The sequence below is a fragment of the Rhineura floridana genome, chromosome 11 (assembly GCF_030035675.1).
Source record: "Rhineura floridana isolate rRhiFlo1 chromosome 11, rRhiFlo1.hap2, whole genome shotgun sequence".
NCBI classification, from domain to species: domain Eukaryota; kingdom Metazoa; phylum Chordata; class Lepidosauria; order Squamata; family Rhineuridae; genus Rhineura; species Rhineura floridana.
In genome coordinates, this window is record NC_084490.1 from 18,667,823 (window position 1) to 18,687,043 (window position 19,221).

The 19,221-nt window shown below is 44.7% G+C and overlaps 1 protein-coding gene across 1 annotated transcript in view; it reads right to left on the reverse strand.

Moving 5' to 3' along the window:
• LOC133367079 (sacsin-like) overlaps positions 1 to 11,788 on the reverse strand; it is a 28,333-nt gene extending 16,545 nt beyond the window's left edge. Inside the window, exons 1-6 of the mRNA XM_061590799.1 lie at positions 11,456 to 11,788; positions 8,040 to 8,070; positions 6,113 to 6,200; positions 4,628 to 4,739; positions 2,105 to 2,251; positions 81 to 1,545 (exon numbers count right to left, since the gene is read on the reverse strand). Coding sequence (XP_061446783.1) covers positions 81 to 1,545; positions 2,105 to 2,251; positions 4,628 to 4,739; positions 6,113 to 6,200; positions 8,040 to 8,062 — 1,835 coding nt within the window. The 5' untranslated portion in view covers positions 8,063 to 8,070; positions 11,456 to 11,788. The remainder of the gene's footprint in view (positions 1 to 80; positions 1,546 to 2,104; positions 2,252 to 4,627; positions 4,740 to 6,112; positions 6,201 to 8,039; positions 8,071 to 11,455) is intronic.
• Between the last annotated feature and the right edge of the window lie 7,433 nt (positions 11,789 to 19,221).

The window sequence follows — 19,221 nt, forward strand, 5'->3', positions numbered from 1 at the left end:
ACATCTAATAGGGAGGGACATTTCGCTTTGGTAGGAGAAAGAAAGTGACAATAGTGGCTCATGCTGGGGAGATTGCTCACCTGGGGAAGTTATGGTTCTCAACAAACACGGTCTCTCCAGAACCTCCAAAGCAGGTAAAGTACCCATTGGCTGTTGGCAGCAGTGACAGATCCTTCAGCTCCTGGTAACACCCATCTCCAACCAAGTACTCCAACAGCAACTGTTTCTCCAACAAGGATATCCCATGCCAGACATTGGCAGCCTGTCGCAGGGTCTCTCTAACAAACTTTGTGGTGGCTTCCTGCACCGCTGCCTTGTCTTTGGCACCCAACACCAAGGCTCGGCGCACATGAAGAGGGGCATCTGCCAATAGCGACCCTGCCAAAGTGAGAGCCTTCTGCAGTGCCAGGCCTACTGGTTTATCTATCACCTTCTCTGGTAAAATGACGGCTTCATGGGGATGGAGCATGCGAGGTTTCCCATCTCTGATCCACACCAAAAGTTTCATGTCTATCAGTCTTTGGCATATCTGAGCTACTAATGGCTTGTATCGGAGTTGTTGGCTTTGGTCTGGATCTGGCCATGCCCCATATGGGTCACCAGGACAGGCAGATGCCAGCAGTATCATTTGGCAGTAAGCAACAGGTAGCATCTCCTCCATAAGCAAGTGGTTCCAACAGCCATCGGCTCCCCGTGCCTGGGATCCCTCTTCAGACCACTGCACGTGTCTTCGGTCATCTGTCAGTTGGAAAGGGGCACTGATGTGCAGTGGCAATCCTGTGGTGTTTTCCTCTGTGGCAGGAAGTGGCAGGACGCAGCTGAGGCGCCCGGTGCACTTGTCTTGCAAACAGTAAGCCAAGGATAGCGCTGGCTTAGAGCTGACCTTAACTGCAAGATCCCAGAGTTCCGGGAAGGCATCCTTTTTAGCTTCAGCAGACAACACCAGCCAGTCGCAACTGTTGGCGTGTCCAATCCCAGTGCCACCTAAGGCAAGAGTTTTGATGACGGCAGCCATGTCTAGTTTGGTGCTTGTGACATCATCAAGAAAGTCTGACCCACAGAGAAGGAGGTTTCCATTTCCACTACCAGCCAGATGGCATTCTGCAACCTCTGGGGAACCTTGGCTTGTGCCCAACCCATTATATGGGTGAGTGGTGACCTCAGCCTTCAGCAGCTCATTGATGGCACCATCAAATCCAACAAGACCCAACGTCAGTCTCTTGATGTTCCTGAGGAACAACAGACTAATGGGGGCATCATTCAAGAATGTGAGCAGCAGCTGCCGCACTCGTTCTGGACTGTAGAGATTTTCCGAGATCTTTGAGGGACTCTGTCGTAGAGGGAAGCGAAACAGGGTTCCAGGGAAGTGGCCCTCAGCTGTTGGGCAAGGCTGGCCGAGTGACTTCAGTGCTGCCCAGAATGGTTGGAATTGGTCAGGTGCCTCTTCCCAGTCGCTCACATCCCAAAGCTGACCCCCTTCATCTAATGCAGTCTGCTGTGTGTCCAGCACCCCCAAACAAGTATCAGAAAGTATAGATGGGAAATCTAGATAGAGACAAGGGAAGGAATTTGGTCATAAAAATGTGAGCGCCTCAGTCTTGATTTCTTTTCCTCTTGATGTTCCTATTTCAGTTTTTCTTTCTCTCTCAGTTTCCCTCACCATGTGTACACAAACCAATGGGTTGGATCCATATCAAGTTAGCTGAACGTTGACCTCATTGAAATAAATGAGACAAGTTAGTTATAACTTATGTTGTCCAACTGATTTCAATGAAAACCAAGGGCAACAAACAACCTGGATTCATATCTAACTACCAGAAGATTGGGGAGGAGAGAGAGGCACACAGTAAACGTAGTTCTCATTTTAAAATCAAGATCTACCCCACAGAGACATTTTTATTTATTATTTGCTTTCCACAAGGGCCACTGATAACAACTGCAGGTCCAGGTAGGTTCACATGGGTAGATGTGGTCCTGAGGTGTTGGGTCCTGAATCGCATTTAGGCCTTATTTTCTATAATCACATCCCTTTCCCCAAAAAATATGTGCCCCCTGGTTTTGAAGTCTTACCATCTCCCAAAATGAGCCATATAGAACTTCTCACCTGTGATATGGTACACTGAATTGAAGCCCAAGCCGAATCGTCCAACTGCAGAGGGGTCATCCTCCTTGTGACTGATGCCTGGACTCTGAATCCCCTCCCAGTCAGCCTCAGAGAATAGACTATTATTGTAGGCAAGAAGCGCAGGGCCTAAAAGAAAGGAACATGGTCATGAGATTTTTATTCAGGTGCCCTAACAATGGCTCAGTTCAAACATTTCCAAACCAATTGTTGGACTACAACTCCTGCCACCCCTCACCATTGGCCATGCTGGCTGTGGCTAATGCGAGTTGAGAATCCAACAGTATCTGAAAGGCCACAGGTCTCCCATCTCGTTGCTAGATTATGGTTAGTCCCAACTATGACGTGCAGCAATACTGGAAATGAGCCAATATATTAAACTTACTGGAGGTACTCTCTCAGGTTGCATCCGCATCACATATTTAAAGCTTATGCATACCACTTAATAGTCATGGCTTCCCCCAAAGAATCCTGGGAATTGTAGTTTACCTCTCATAGAGCTACAATTTGCAGCACCCTTAGCAAACTACAGTTCCCAGGATTCTTTGGGGGCAAGCCATGACTGTTAAAGCGGTATTAAGTGCTTTAAATGTATGGTGTGGATATCACCCCAGTTCCTAGTACCTTCACATTCATCTACCATTCTGAAGAGTCAGCAGACATTGATGAGCAGCTCTGTAAGAGCACATACGACCATTGCTTTCTAAAATGGATATTGTAGCATAGAACTGAGAATGTGGGAAGCTACTATACAGGACAGCGGGGGCAGCCATGTTTTCCCCCCACCATGCACCGGTGGGATGAAATGACCCATGAGCAGAAGAAGATCACTGTTGCTGCCCCACAGAAACAAAAGCTGGCTTTAAAAAAAAAATATCCAACCAGCGAAAAAAATAAAGAGAATTTAGAGAAGCTTCTGCTAAGACAACTAAAAAGTAAGCACTAAGCCTGTGAAACAATGCCCCCAAAATTATTATGAATTTCTTCAGCCAGTGGAGAGCCACTTTCTGTGCTGCATCAGAATGTACCTCAAACAGGATCAGAAGAACAGTTCTTTAACATACCACAACAATGAATGTTCCCACTTTAAAACACCCAACTCTCCTTCTGCCAATTATAAGTTGCTTGGGGGCATGAGCTGAAGGATTTTGCATCACAAACCAGACCACAGAATCAGTAGCACCCTCCCTGAGTGTGTGTTAAGTGACTTCAAGTCTATTATAATTTATGGTGACCTGGTGAATCAACTACCTCCAATAGCATCTGTCATGAACCAACCACCCTGTTCAGACCTTGTAAGTTCAGGTCTGTGGCTTCCTTTATGGAATCAATCCATCTCTTGTTTGGCCTTCCTCTTTTTCTTTTTATTATTATTTAACTTTTTTTTTTGTAATACAGGATTACACATTAATTACAGCCTCCAAACACGAGTGTTGCTTGACATAAAAAGAAAAATTATATAACCAGAACAAACCTGAAACTCCCCCCTCCCATTTGCTGCAGAATATTGAATTTAAAGCCCATATATGAGATTTGAAAATTCTTAAGATAAAGTTAAAAAATACATACATATATCAATATGAGTTTTTAAAGCACCTTCTATTGTCTATCAACTTATAAATACTGAAACAAAAAAGACAAAATTAACTCACATACAATGTTAGGCATTCCAGATTCGAATGTAATGTGGTGGAGGTTCTCTACCACGTTCTTTTTGATTTACATAGACTATAAATGGATACAAAGTTTCATAGAAATTGTCTTTCTTGGTGATACCTTGGGATACCCTCAATTTGATCGTTAATTTTTCCATGAAAGCAAGATACCATGTTTTCCTATACCAATAATCTACTGTAACTCCTTGTAATGTTTTCCAATGCGTAGCTATAGTAATTCTGGTGGCCATCAGTAAATGGCCTAATAAGAGTTTTGTAGATTATACCTTTGTTTGCTCCTTCAAATAGATTCAGCACTGCCAATTGTGGTGCTCTGTCTATTTGTTTGGAGATGATTATTTCAATTTCATTAAAGATTAAAGTCCAAAATATTTGCACTGAGACACACTCCCACCACATGTGGTGGTAAGTTCCAGCCATTATACATCCTCTCCAACATCTGAGGGAGTGTATCCGGTTAATTTGAGATAGATGTATTGGTGTCAAATACCATCTGTGAGCTATTTTTAACATGGTTTCTCTTATTTGGTTGGAAAAGGTTTTCACAAGAGGTTTATTCCAAAACTTTTTCCATTCTTCCTCCTCAACTTCTACTCACCAATCACCATCCCATACTTTCTTTAATCCAGATAAGTACTCTCCTTCTAGGCCTTCCTCTTTTTCTACTCCCTTCTGTTTTTCCCAGCATTATTGACATGATTCACTAGAAAAGACTTCTCATTGTATGTCCAAAGTATGATAACCTCAGCACCCTCCCTATCTGAGACATATTAGGATTTCTCCGTTGGGACCCCACAGTTTCCATCTATCGGAGGAGTCTGATCCATACCTTGGGCACTCTCCAACCCCTCTGAGAAAAGTCTCCCAGTTTCAAAACTCCGTTCATCATAGAACAAGATCACCTCTTCGGCCCCCGCATCGTCTGCATTCTGGATCAGCTCCTTCAGGAAGAAGCAGGGAATTGGGTTGTGGTTGAGAGTAGGAATAGAATCCAAGAGTCAGCACTAACACACTTCATGGAAATAGTTCCATGGACGCCAGTCCCAGCTTCTAGACATTCGCAGGGGCCCTAGATACTACCCCTTTCAAACTTTTAACTGCTTAGGCCTCCATCCATAGATCGCAGGGACCCCACTAACCACTGCTTTCATAGAAATCCACGTGAGCACTTATGTCTGAGGTGGGGAGCCTTTTTCAGCCTGACGGCCACATTCCCTTCTGGGGGCCACAAGCCAGTGGTGGGTAGGGCAAGAGGCAGAAGTGGACAGAGCAATAAAAATGTGATTTTTGAAAAATGGCAATGGACTGCCTTCAAGTCGATCCCAACTTATGGCTACCCTATGAATAGGGATTTCATGGTAAGGGTCCGCAACTGCCAGCTGGGGGGAAACTGGGCTCCTTGGGACTATGCAGCTTGCCCACGGCTGCACAGGTGGCAGGGCACGTAACCCCTGAGACTGTGGGGGTAATCTTTAGCTGGCCCTTGACACCCAGGAGTCATGAGCAGGGATTTGAACTCACAGACTCTGGCCTCCCAGCCAGGCTCTCCTCCCCACTGTGCTATACCAGCTGTACCTTTGTACAAATAGGCTAGTTTCTACACACGCACACACTTCTTTAGCCTTCATCCAAGCATGAAAGAGGCACGATCAGAGTTCAAGGGCACATTGCAGCCAGGCAAAAACACTCCAGGAGAGTGTGGCTCAAGAGAGTACGTTGTTCGGAGAGAGTCCCAGTGTCCAGACAGAGGCCCAGGGGCCACAGTTGGCCCCCAGGCCTGAGATTTCCCACCCCCGTCCTCTATGATCAATTCTAACACCAGGAGTGTAGCCACAAGTCACTAGCCTCATTTAATAAGGAAGAAAGCACACGCAGCATTCTACACAAGTGCCCTCCTTCCAGTGTTCTGCCCAATGAATGTAAAGGCAGTAGGAAGATTGACAAACACTGGGGCACTTCGTTTTGAAAGTCGTTAAAATGTAATTTAAAGACTTTTAAAATTGACATGACTGTTTAAATTTAGGGTTGGGCTCTTTTGCACTAACTTATGATGACCCCCCCCCAAAATGTTTCCTTTGTTTCTTCCCTCCACACTTAATGGAAAGAAGTGTGGGGGAGGTCCAAGGCAACTCAAGAGCCTCAACACCCTGCTCTAACTTTGTCGCCTTACTTCCCTTCCTGAAAATCTAGGAGTTTGGCTGCCCCTTCCTCTGTGTACACTTGCGCTGCAGTCCTGCTTAAAATCCAACTTACCTACTTCTCTCTCAGAAACCTCAAATATAAAAAGCCCAGTGCCCAACAGTTACAAACTCACCTTTAAGATCTGACCCCCATCTGGGTATTTGCGGAGGATCCCCTGCAAGTATTTGAGGACAGGAGGTGATTTCTGCCGAAGGCCCTTCCTGAAAGAAAGAGATGGGCGGCAGGTACAGCAATTTAGAGTATGTGAATGGGAACAAGGAGATGTAGATCTAAACAGGAGCAGCTGATGGGAGGGGGCTTGATCTCACAGACACCATGCCGTGCCCTTGCACTGGCCAGGTAAGCTGCAGCAAGAGGCACTGTTCACAACACCTCCCTACCGCACCAGCCGTTCCTGGATTTCACTCAGGTGTAGGAAACTTTCTGCAGCCTGAGAGCCACATTTCCTCAGGAACCACATGCTGATAGTGTGTGCAGCCACACACGCACACAGCATGTATCCACTCATACACACAGAGAAAGAGAGCAACTGGGCTTGAAAAAAGCATGTTAGTTTTGATCGAGCCTAACTGTGTGCATGGGAGTTTTTGATCCTCCTGGAGACTGCATCTAGGCAGAGAAGGGCCATAGGTGGGGGAGAGGGCACCCCCTCCAAACATTTTCTGCCTCCCCCAGAAAGTTTACAAAAAATAAATTTATTACACACATTTGCTTTCTTCCCCCTCCCCTTTTTGGTGCCTCCCCGAACTTTTAGGCTAGCTATGGGTCTGCTCCCTAGCTGCAGTTTCCCAGAAGATTGCCCCTCCTAAGGAACAATTACATTTCATAGAATCATAGAAGAGTAGAGTTGGAAGGGGCCTATAAGACCATCAAGTCCAACCCCCTGCTCAATGCAGGAATCCAAATCAAAGCATTCCCGACAGGTGACTGTCCAGCTGCCTCTTGAAGGCCTCCAGTGTCGGAGAGCCCACTACCTCTCTAGGTAATTGGTTCCATTGTCGTATGGCTCTAACAGCTAGCACATTTTTCCTGATGTTCAGTCAAAATCTGGCTTCCTGCAACTTGAGGTCATTATTCCGTGTCCTGCACTCCGAGATGATCGAGAAGAGATCCCGGCCCTCCTCTGTGTGACAACCTTTCATGTACTTGAATGTATTTCATGTATTTATAGAAATAGAAGGCTTCTTTAAAGCAACTTTGGGGGGAGGGTACAACTGGGGAGGGAAGGATTGACTCTTCTGTTTTCATCCCTCCCCCAAAAAATCCACCTCCACAGTGCAATTTGACTTGAAAAAAGCTTTCTACTGGCTACAATAATTCTAGCCTAATTCTAGCAGGACAGGGGACACACTATGGGCTGGATAGGGAGGCATCAGGAGTGGCATCTAGCCAGGTTCCTCAGACCTGCTTTAAAGCTTTGCTCAGGTATTGGGTCTGTGCGCAGCTTCCCTTGTGTGGGCTCAGCTACCTAACAGCATTGTTGCAGCATCTGTCCAGGCAGTTTAGTATCCTTTGGCCTGGGCTGCCCCTGCTCATCCAGGATCCTCTTGGACAGGAACAACTGTAAACAAGCTTCCTGTTCCAGACAAGCCTTGCTCAAGCAACCAGGTGTTCCTAAGCTCTCTGGTGCATTCCGGTATCATTTTGTTTGTTCTGGCTTGCTTCTCGATCCTGCCTCCACATTTATCTTTTGGTTCTTCCTCTTCGGTTCTCATTACAGACTCATCCATAGCTCCTGCTTCACCACAGACCGCTATTCTCCCAATTCTCACAGCCACAGAGCACTCTGGGCGACCCCCGGGCCAGTTTCACACTCTCTCAGTTTTAACTCTGAGCTACTTGAAAGAAGAGTCCGCTCAAAATATAAGAAGGTGCCATCCCATCCCATATACTTTTGATCAGCCCATCTAGCACAGTCGCCCTGGTATTTTCTGTCATCCTTGTGGAATTTCATAGGCTCATATAGGACTCTCCCTCTCTCCCCCCCCCCCTCTCTCTCCCCCTCCCCCTCCCCCTCCCACACTCACAATATTCCTCACCTCTTCTTCTGCCCCTGAGACATTTGGAAACCTGCAAAAGTGGGAAGAAAAATACAGAGAATTTAAAGAAAAACTATATAATCTCACCAGTTTGCACACTGGCCCCCACTGAATAAAAAAAAGAGCTAAAAATGCTGTTACATCTAAGCCTGGAAACAGGCAGTTTTTAACAGAACAAAGTAGTTTGAGAGAAGGCATCATTTATTTTGTGCCACCAGTCATCTCTCATCAAAGGAGTTTTGAAACAATAGAAAACACTGCCAGACTATGGTTTGTTAAGGGTGTTGGGAATTGTAGTTCAGGGGGTGGGGACTACAGCTCCCAGGAGTCATTATGGGAAATCATGAGCTCTACATGTTCTTTAAATGTATGGTGTGGGTGTAACTTGTTACTAAAGGTAACCAAGACCAAACCTGCCACAAGCAGTGTGCCATCTTTCACTATCATCTGCTTCCCAGGGCACATAAGATAATAGGGCACTAATAAGTCCCTTAAAACGGGAGGAGGGGAGGGTCACTTCTGAGTCTCCACTTTTATAACTGATCTGGCATGTGCTTTCGTATGCAAAAGACTGGGCTCCATCAACTGCATGAAGCAGACAGAAAGATTAATTGGATAAAGATATTAACAAAAGGAAAAATGACAAAGACAAAAATAAACACTCCTCCAGGCAAAATTACAAAGGGACACATACATTCACACTGCTGCTCTCCTCCAAGTTGGATTTTAAAGAAGTTGACTGCATGACAATGATTGCAAAAATAAATAAAATAAAACCATTCTGCTGGGAAAATTACATAGAAACACATAAACAGCAGGATTCTATTTATGTTTATTCAGAAGCAAGTTTGAGTTCAGTGGGACAACTCCTAGGAATAGGTTGCATGGCTAAAAGCCTATGCCAACTCTCCCAAGAGTAAGCCCATGAAACTCAGTGGGTTTTACTTCTGAGTAGACATACATAGGTTTACCCTTACTAAACATGCATTATACAAAGTTACAATAGTTTCATGATACACACCCCTTCACTTCCCTGAACCATGAGATGTTCCTGGGAAGATGCTATTGGGCTTATAGCGCAAACCTCAGCATGTTTATTAGGAAGTCTAATCCACCGAGTTCAATGGGACTCACTCCCAGGTGTGTGTGTGTGCTGGATTGTAGCTTTCATTTCTTAAATTACTAAACAGCACTGTAGGCTTATGGTGTTTTTGTAATATGTGACTTATTGGATAGCATATTGCCAGCGTGGTGTAGTGGTTAGAGTGTTGGACTACGACCTGGGAGACCAGGGTTCGAATCCCCACACAGTCATGAAGCTCACTGGGTGACCTTGGGCCAGTCACTGCCTCTCAGCCTCAGAGGAAGGCAATGGTAAACCCCCTCTGAATACCGCTTACCATGAAAACCCTATCCATAGGGTCACCATAAGTCAGGATCGACTTGAAGGCAGTCAATTTCCATTGGAAACAAATACACACTCTTTTAGTAAACAACAAATCCACTAACTGCAACAGATGCTCAGAGAAAGACCTTGTACCCCACGTTGCTTCAATTCCAGCCAACTCCCAGTTCTTGTCCTGTGTCATTTCACGCTGTATCTCCAGCTGCAAACTTTTTATCCTCTGCTAACTCTTAAGGGGCTAACTCTTCACTTTCTGAAGGATGGGTTTCAAGCAAACGAGGGGTGGGGTGGGCAGAAAGACATCCCTTTGTCATTACAGGCCACTAAGGTTATTTTGCTAAAGTTCATTCATTTGAAGATAGGCAAACTCACAACAATATATTTGTAGAGGAGAATATAACAAAAGCACATAATCTGTACAACTATTACATAATCATTATTTCAAGAGGAAATTATGAGTTTCCAACCAAGGCGTGATAAATAGAGGATGTGGTGCGATAGCAAGGAGCTCTTTTTTCAGCCCAAGGACCACATAGCCTCACAGGCATAATTCCAGGTGTCAGATGCCAGTGGTGGGCATGGCTAAAAGCATAGAATGGATGGAGCAACAAATGTGACTGTTACCTTTGTAAAGCAGATTCCATAATGATTAGAGCAAATTAAGTCTGAGGTTTCTACACATGCATACATTTCTCCATCCATGCAAACAAGAGGGATTATCAAAGTTACATTCCAGCCAGCCAAAAGCAATTGAGGAGTGTGCAGAGCATGGCTGGTGTCAAAGTGTGACCTGGGGAAACTCTTGAAGGCCGGAGATTCCCTACCCCTGTTTCATAGGAATAGCTTTGGTAGCAGAATGAATGTTGGTCTGCTCCTTTGCCAGCTAATATTCTTCAGCCTTTCCTTTACTGCTGTGTGCCAGCAAACAAAAATAATTCAACTGATTAAGCCTTCCTCATCAGTGCATCCCTATGGCAGGGGAAGCTTCACCATTTGAATGCCTACCTACCAAGCCTATAACTGTTAAAAGACACGGGAGTCAGCAGAATGGAAAATGGGAGGAATTTCATACAGAACAATTAAGCAGAAACAAATTTGGACTCCCACTGCACAGGTCAAATCCCAAACCTAGTCTGCATAGCAGAATGAAGTATAGGAATCCTGGACTATACCATTTTAGTCTACAAGGCAGGGAACACTTTTTAATCCTCCCCCAACATTTAAAAAAGAAAGCTTCCCTGCAAGTAGAAACTAGGGCAATGGACACAAAGCTGAGCCATGCTTTTTCTCCCCCAAAGTGCTAGCTTTTTACTTGTACAGTGTTTCTTATGTGGCAAAAACATTTAAAAAGATGACTTATGGACAGCAACAGGAGCACTTAGTCCACATTAACTTTACAAACTTAACCTACTTCACACAGCTGTTTTGAGGATAAAACTGGGAAGGAGCCACCCAGTAATGTAGTGGCAAATTCCCTTCATGTTAATCACAGCCATGTTCCCACCCACCCCCTTTTTTTTTTGCTGCAGGATTGAGAATGAGATCCTTGTTAATACCTTCTCCCACAATGGACATCCCTAGGAGCCAATAATCATAAAAGATAGTGTTACCTACTGAGAAGAGTCATCTCACTGATTCACCTCCTTTCACTCCGATTTGCTCCAATCAACAGTAAATGACAAGTAAGCATGTTAGAAGACTCTGCTCAGAAGCTAACACACTCCCATTTCATGCTGATTGGCTTATAGGATGTTGGAGACAGAGGGAGACCCTCTGCCAAAAAAAGGAGTCTAAGACACACACCCTCCAACCCCAAACAACTACACCCCTCCAGACACCTTTAGTTCCTTTCAGGAAATGCCAGATATGCTATAAATGAATGAATGAATGAATAAATGCTTTTAGAATCGGAGCATCTCGCTCTCTTTGCAGAGAACATGACCCCCTTGAATCCCTCTCAAAGAACCCCGAAGTCCTAGCAATCGGTGCCGATCAGCTGTTTATTACTCACAGTCTTTCTGGGAAGATGCAAGTGTTACGATCCCAGCGCAGCTTCCTTGCTAATGACGGCTTGATTTTAAAACAAGTGCCCGCCCTAACCCTCCTCAAGGCAAGTAGCAGGGAGACTGTGTCAGGCTCTGCTTTTAAAGACCCCGGGCGGTTTCGATTCTTGGATGTCGGAGAAGCGGAAACTGAAAGCGATTTAGCTTCTTCTGGGAAGTGATGGTGAATGGCCCGGAGTCAGGCTAGGGAGGGGCGATGAGGGCTGGCGGGGGGAGAGAGCGCTTTTCGACGGTGATCTGGGACACAGAAGGTTTCGTTCAGTCCCAAAGGCAGGTGAAGATGTGCAAAGAGATTAAATTGAGACTGGAGTGAGCCAGTCAGGGCTGGCTGTAGGCATTTTGCTGTCTGAGGCGGATTTGAAAGTGCCCCCTGCCCCAAATAAAGGTGCATATGCCTGCAATCCTAACCATATCTACTCTGTCCCATTGGATCCAATATGGCTTACTCCCAGGTAAATGCGGTTAGGACTGCAGCTGAAGTCTAGTTATTTTGGCACCTGAGAGAAACAATCGGGCTAGCAGCCTCACTCTTCTGTGGTAGTGAAAATACAAAACAAAGGAAAGGATGACACAAGGCATGCAGATGCCTGCACTGAGTAGTGGGTTAGACTAGTTGACCTCAAAGATCCCTTCTGCATAAACATCATAGATTTAAAGTACTTCCCCCACCCGCCTCAAAGAATCCTGGGAACTGTAGTTTAAGGATGCTGGGAATTGTCGCTCTGTGAGGGGTAACCTACGCTTCACAAGATTCTTTGGGGAGTGAAAATATGCTTTAAATGTATGGTATGTATGTGTGACAACCTTTCAAGTTATTGAAAGAGAAAGAACAGTGGAGTTGTTACCAAGGTATACTCTGAAGCAAAGCAAACTTCCCATCCTGCCTACCCATCCTCAGGGCTTCACGCCACAAACAAAAGTTAGGACACCTCTTGGAAGAGTTTATTCAGGTGGGTACAGGAGAAAGCAAAGCCAGCTCAATCATGAGGAAAGGCTAAAGGCGTCATCCACAGCACCAAATTTTAAGATATAAAGTGAATATCCTAAATATGGATTACAAATATAGTACATTATAAGTGAAGAGTGACCAATTTTGGACACATTTTGCCTGCCTATAATGTCACTTAACCCCTTATCCAGCAGTGGAGATGAGGAACACCCCATTGTGGCTAGTGGGGCAGAAAGCATGAGGCCCAAACAATAGGTGGAGCCAGAGCCAAGGACAGGAAGAATCAACTAATTCTACTTTTGGCCCCCTTTTCCCCTCCCCTGCTGCATTCTACAAGGTCAATGCTGAGAGAGTGGGGAAGAGGAAGCTCACAGGCAGTGCCACCTCCTAAACTGGTGCTAAGAAAGAAGGCGGGCAGGTGGGGGCTGGCTGAGGGCAATCTGAGGTTGGTGGAGCAGTGCCCCGTTTGTCCTAATGGGATGGCCTCCACTGGGTACAAGGCATCTTGGGAGAGAGGGCTAGAGACACTGCTTGTCCAAGATGGTACTTTTCTAAGAAGAAAATGACTAGAATGGATGCGCTTGCACACAACACCCCTCCCCCCGCAATGTGCTTCCATGGCGTGGCCACTGCTAAGAGATTGGAGAGTAGGAGAAGGCTGACCAATTGCCTGGAGTGTGTGCAAGTGCCTGCACTTCCCCATTTTTTCCTCTTCTGTGTTTTGTTTTGCAACAGGCAGCAAAAAGGCCAACAGAGTGGTGGCTTGGTGTGGGGGTCACTTCACCATACAAGCCTCAAAGCAAGATAAAGTGCTTGTGGGGGTGGCTGTAAAGACGTTGCTGGTTGAGGCCGATTATCTGGATCAGAGATGGGTCATCTTTTGGGGGGGCTCCAAGAGCTGTATGTCAAACTGGGAGCGACTGAAAAGTGGGCATGGTGTTTTTTCTTTTTTTGACATGACATGGTTTGGGGGATTCTTGGGAAGTGCAAAAACTTTTTGGCCTATCAAAGTCATATCAAGGGGCCCACAGGAGTGGTCAGTAATATAAAAAACTTTTTTTAAAAATGGACAAATTCAGGGGAGGGGGACTTGAGGGCCACGATAAATCTTTTGGCATCACTTTATCAGGAGCACCTAGGGCAGCAGTCCATGGGCGGGGGCGGGGATGTTTAAAACAATAAAATAAAAATGTTGGGAGAGGCTTGAGCGCCCACAAAAAAACTTTTGGCATTGCAGTATCAAAGCAAGGAACCTATGAGAGATAGCGACAATAATTTAAATAAAATAAAATTGGGGAGCACAAAAAACTTTAGGAATCATGGCATCAAAAGAGGGGACCCATAGAAGCAGTTTTAAAAAGTGGCAAATTGGGAGACCCTCTTGAGGGGCTGTATGCAGGCTGTGTGATGCTACCCCTTATCTAGATCCTTTACAGTCTGGGTCCCACTCTAGGTTCCATGCTGAAAACACCTTGGTCACCCTGTTGAATGAGCAGCATCACACCTGAAGAAGGACAGACAAGTGTGATCTTGTCCATTTTCCTAGGCTTCTCTGCAGCTTTCAGGTTCACTAATAACCACAATAGCCTTCTCTAGATTGGCTGTTCAGGATGGGAACTGGAGCAACTTTGCAACAGTAGTTCTGTTCCTACCTAGGAGATGACTGTTTTCAGAAGGTGGTGCTGGAGGACTTCTATGTGTGCATTCTATGGGGTTCTGTAAGGGTGTTTCTTGTTCCCCACATTGTTTCAACATCTACATGAATCAACTGATTGAAGTCAACCAGGTGCTATCAGTTTGCAGATGACCCCCAGCTATATTGTCCATTCCATCAAATTCAGGTGAGGTGACAGATGTGCTGAAAAGGTGTCTGAATTCAACACTGACATGTACTGTATGAGATCCAATAAACTGAAGCTCAGTCACGATAAGATGGAGGTTCTGTAGGTAGGTAGTTAATCTGACCGGGGAGGTAGTATTCAAGATGCACAGGGTCATATTCTCCCTGAAGCATCAGTAGGCAACCTGCAGCCCCATCCTCATTGTATGCAGCCATCGACATCTGAAATTGCTGTTTACATCCATATCATCAAAGTTCCTTCCTTCCATTAGTTTTCTCCTTATTTTCTCTGGCTTGTGAAAGTGTTTTCCCTGTTTTCTATGTACTTTCAGAATAATTGGAAGGGGCAATTTTTTATTTGATAATTTAAAAATTATTATTTAATTTCAACAGGAGTACAAAAAACACAAGTACAAATACAAGCACCAAAAACAATAACCAATAAACAAAATCTCCATATGTAGTGTGAAAGGGTGGGTGACACTTGGGACATCAGGATATACAAGCTGTACAGTATAATCAGCAGGAAGAATGTGACACAAAATGCAAAGAAGCCTCCAATTATTAAAAATCAGTGTCTACAGAGATAGTCAGACCAAAATGGTAACTGAGCGTCTGGAGGTCATCTGGTGCAGCCAGCCCAATTAAGGAAAATCAAGAAAGGCCACCAGGTGTCTGCAAACTTATCCAACTTTATCAAGCCCCTGCAGAGTATATTCTGTTGAGTTATGTGTTCTAACAACAGCAAGTTCCATACTTTACTTCACCAACTTTTCAGAGGGAAAGAAAAAATTGATTAAAAAAAATTCCCCCCTCGTTATATGGCTTGGAGAAAATACATTTTTTTAAGGTGTTTGAAAACAAATAGGTAGGCTTTTGGCATATGTGTGAGTGCCTGTATAGCACAAGGATGGGGAACCTTTTGGATCTCTAGATGTTGCTGAACTACAACTTCCATCAGCCCCATCAAGCATGGCCAATGGCTAGGGATTGTGAGAATTCATCAACATCTAGAGGGGTGAACATTCCCCATACCTGGTACAGCACAATAAAGTCAGAAAGAAATTACTTCCCCTTGTTTTCCAAAACAGTACCTGTATTTAATGGTCTGTTGTACTTAAAAAAATATCTGTATACTTTATATGAGAGAAACCCCATCAAACCCATTAGTACCAGCATGCGGTCCCTGACAGATTATCCGTAAGGAAATGTGGCCTTCAATATAAAAAGGTTGCCTAAGGAATTACTCTGGCAACTTGGAGGTACTGTTAGATCCAGCCCTGACTCTTAGTGCCCAAGTGACATGTATAGCACAAAGCATCTTATAGCAGTTGAGGCTGATACATCAGCTGTACCACCACCACTCCTGGACAAGAGAGAGCCTGATCATTGTTATCCATTCTCTGGCAATATCCAGACTGGACTACTGCAATGTGTCCTATGCAGTGCTGTCTCTGAAGAGAAGACTACCTGAAAATATCAATTGGTACAAAATACAGCTGCTAGATTACTAGCCAGGATTGATCAGGAAGACCATATCTTTCCAGTGTTAAAACAAGTTCACTAGCTTCCTCTCCATTCTGGGTACAATTCAAAATCCTTGTTTTAACCTTTTAAAGAGAGATGGGGAAGCCATGGCCCTCCAGATGTTGTCAGACTAGATTATAACTTCCGTCAGCCCCAGACAGCACGGCCAATAGTCAGAGATGATGGGAGTTGTAGTCCAACAACATTTAGAAAGTTCTCCATTCCTGCTTCAAAGCTCTAAACAGTGTTGGACCCTGGTATCTAAAGAACTACATTGTTCCACCTGAGCCTGCCTGTTCTCTAAAATCGCTTTTTGTGCGCCCCTACCATCTAAAGATAGGTGGGGAGGGGCTAAGAAAGACAGACCTTTTTATGGCAACACCCCAGCTCTGTTCTCCCTCTCTTCAGGGAGACTTTCTTAGTGCCTACCTTGATGAGCATTAGGCATCACACCAGGCAATGCAATTGTATAGTTCAATCACAGAATCTCAAGAGCTGGAGGAGGTCTTGTAAGCAATCTCATCCAGCCCCCTCTCCTGTACAGTGCAAACATTTCTGAGCCAGAGCATCCCCAACAGATGGCTGTCCAGCCTCTGCTTGAAGATCTCTAGCAGTTATCCTCTAGGCGATTGGTTCCATTGTTGAACTGCTCTTACCATGAAGAATTCCTCCCCAATGTTCAACCATACTCACCCTTTAAACACATTAGATCTAGTTCTGACATCTGGCAGCAGCAACAAATAAGTATTTGTCCTCTTATATTCGACAGCCCTTCAAGTACTTGAAGAGAAATATCATCCTCCCCCTCTGTCTTCTCCAGCATAGGGATGGTGGAGAAATTCAATTTAAAGGCAAATCTATCTAATTTGCACTTCCCAAAACAATCAGAGAGCCCCAACATGGTCATCCTTCAAAACTCACATGTCTCCTCCAAGTTTTGCAGTGCAGTCATCCAGCCAAGTAATGTTCATGAAAGTGCACATATTGGGGTAAAGTGTCCATAAAAAAACATATATTTGTGAAAATGATATACAAAATGCATTATATTAGGGAAAATTGCTTTCCAAAAATGTTTCTATTAGGGAAAATTGCATGCAAATATGTGCATTAGGAGAAATTTGCGCTAGAGGACTTTCAAAAATAATTGCGAAATGATGTGGTAATGTGGAGGGCTGAATTTAAGACTGAGAAAAAGAGGAAGTGAGAGAAAATGAAATTGACAGATTTGTCCATCCCTGTCAATGTATAATCTAATACTGCTATGCAGGGATGTTTAGAGGGTGGCCCTGGGGGTCCAAGCCCCAGGTGTTCTGCATTCAGACACTGCTCCTTCCCCCACTCTCCTCTTTAAAAAACATTTTCTAAAACTTTGCTTGCAAGGCAATCAGGCATGCCATAAGGGTGGGGTGAAGCAATGAGCGGAGTGATCTTTGACTTTTTTTTAATGTCTTGAATTAGGAGGTGCAGGGAATGCTTATCAAATCTGAAGAGGATACAAAATTGGGCAGAATAGCTAATACCTTGGAAGACAGAAACAAAATTCAAAGTCATCTTGACAGGCTGATGTATTGAGCTGAAAACAACAGAATGAAATTTAACAGGGATAAGAGCAAAGTTCTACACCTTGGAAAAAGAAACCAAATACACAGCTTTAAGATGGGGACTATTTGGCTGAGCAAACTACATGCAAGAAGGATCTTGGAATTGTTGATGATCGCAAGCTGAATATGAGCCAACAGTGAGATAATTAAGCTAGGATATAAAGACTTAGGTGGTCCTTAAGATATCCTGGATCTAAGTTGTTCAGGCTTTGTATATTAATCAAAACACCTTGAACCTGGCCTGGTAGCATAAGGGCAGCGAGTGCAGATATTTTAGCAGAAGTGGCACATGCTATTGGCTGCCTGATCCCATCAGCAGTCTAGCCACTGCATTCTGCACTAGCTGTAGCTTTCAAACTAGGCCCAATTACAGCCTCGCATAGGGACATAGTAATACCTATGTTGGCGATTTAGAAAAATATCACTTAATGATTGATTGATCCAGTAAAATGGAATATCTGATCATCAAGTGTCAAAGGTTGGAATCCTATGCACACTTACATGGGGGCCAGTTGCCCCCTAGCTGGCAGTTGATGACAAGGAAAGGGCTGGCATGTACAACTGTGGCAAGCTGAGCAGGCCCTAGCCAGCTGGGGAGGCCTAGCCTCAGAGGGAGGCAACGGTAAACCCCCTCTGAATACCGCTTACCATGGAAACCCTATTCATAAGGTAGCCGTAAGTCGGGATCGACTTGAAGGCAGTCCATTTCCATTTCAACCTTCTGAGGGCCACATGCCGGTGTGGTGGGGCCAGAGGCAAAAGTGGGTGGAGCAACAAATTCAAATTTTACTTTTGTAGAGCAGGCTAGTTTCTACCCACACTCTCCCACCTCTCTGTACCTTCCTTCCAGGCAAGCACGAGGCATTATTAGAGTTCAAGAACACATTCTACCCAGGGAAAAACATTTGGGGGACAAAGCAGAGCCAGTCAAGGATATAGCCTGGAAAGGGTTCTGAGGGCCAGACGGAGAGGCCTGGAGGGCCATATTTGGCCCCTAGCTCTGAGGCTTCCCACCCTTGTTGCAAACAATAAGCCTAAAAAGTTACCACTTTCTAAATTTTTTTACAGATGTGTCTTGTTCCTGTAACAATTGCCCAGAAGACAGACATTAAGAATGTAGGAAGAGCTCTGCTGGATCAGACCAAAGGGCCTTCTAATCCAGCATCCTGTTCTCACAGTGGCCAACCACATGCCTATAGAACATGTGCACAACAGCCAGTCTCCCCACTTGTGCTCCCCAGCAACTGATATTCTGAGAAGCATACTAATCTAAGAAGAGCTTTGCTTATGCATCAGGCTAAAGACACATCTAAGTCCAGCATCCTGCGCTCACAGCGGACAACCAGGTATCTGTGGGAAGCCCACAAGGAGAACATAACCATCAAGGCTAGTAGCCTTTGGTAGCCATATTCTCCATGAATTTGTCTAGCCCTCTTTTAAAGCCACCCAAGTTGGTGGCCATCACTGCTTCTCGTGAGAGTGAGTTCCATAGTTTAAGTATGCCCTGCATGAAGAAGTACATTCTTTTGTCGGTCCTGAATCTTCCAACGTTCAGCTTCATTGGATGTCTCCGAGTTCTAGTGTTATGAGAGAGAAAAACTTATCTCTATCGTTTCATCACATCATGCATATGTTTATATACACATCTATCATGCCCCCCATACTTGTTTATTTTCTAAATTAAAAAGCCCCAAATGTTGTAACATTTCCTCATAGGGGAATCGCTGCAGTCCCTTGATCATTTTGGTTGCCCCTTTTTGAACCTTCTCCGACTCTGCAATATCCTTTTTGAGCTGT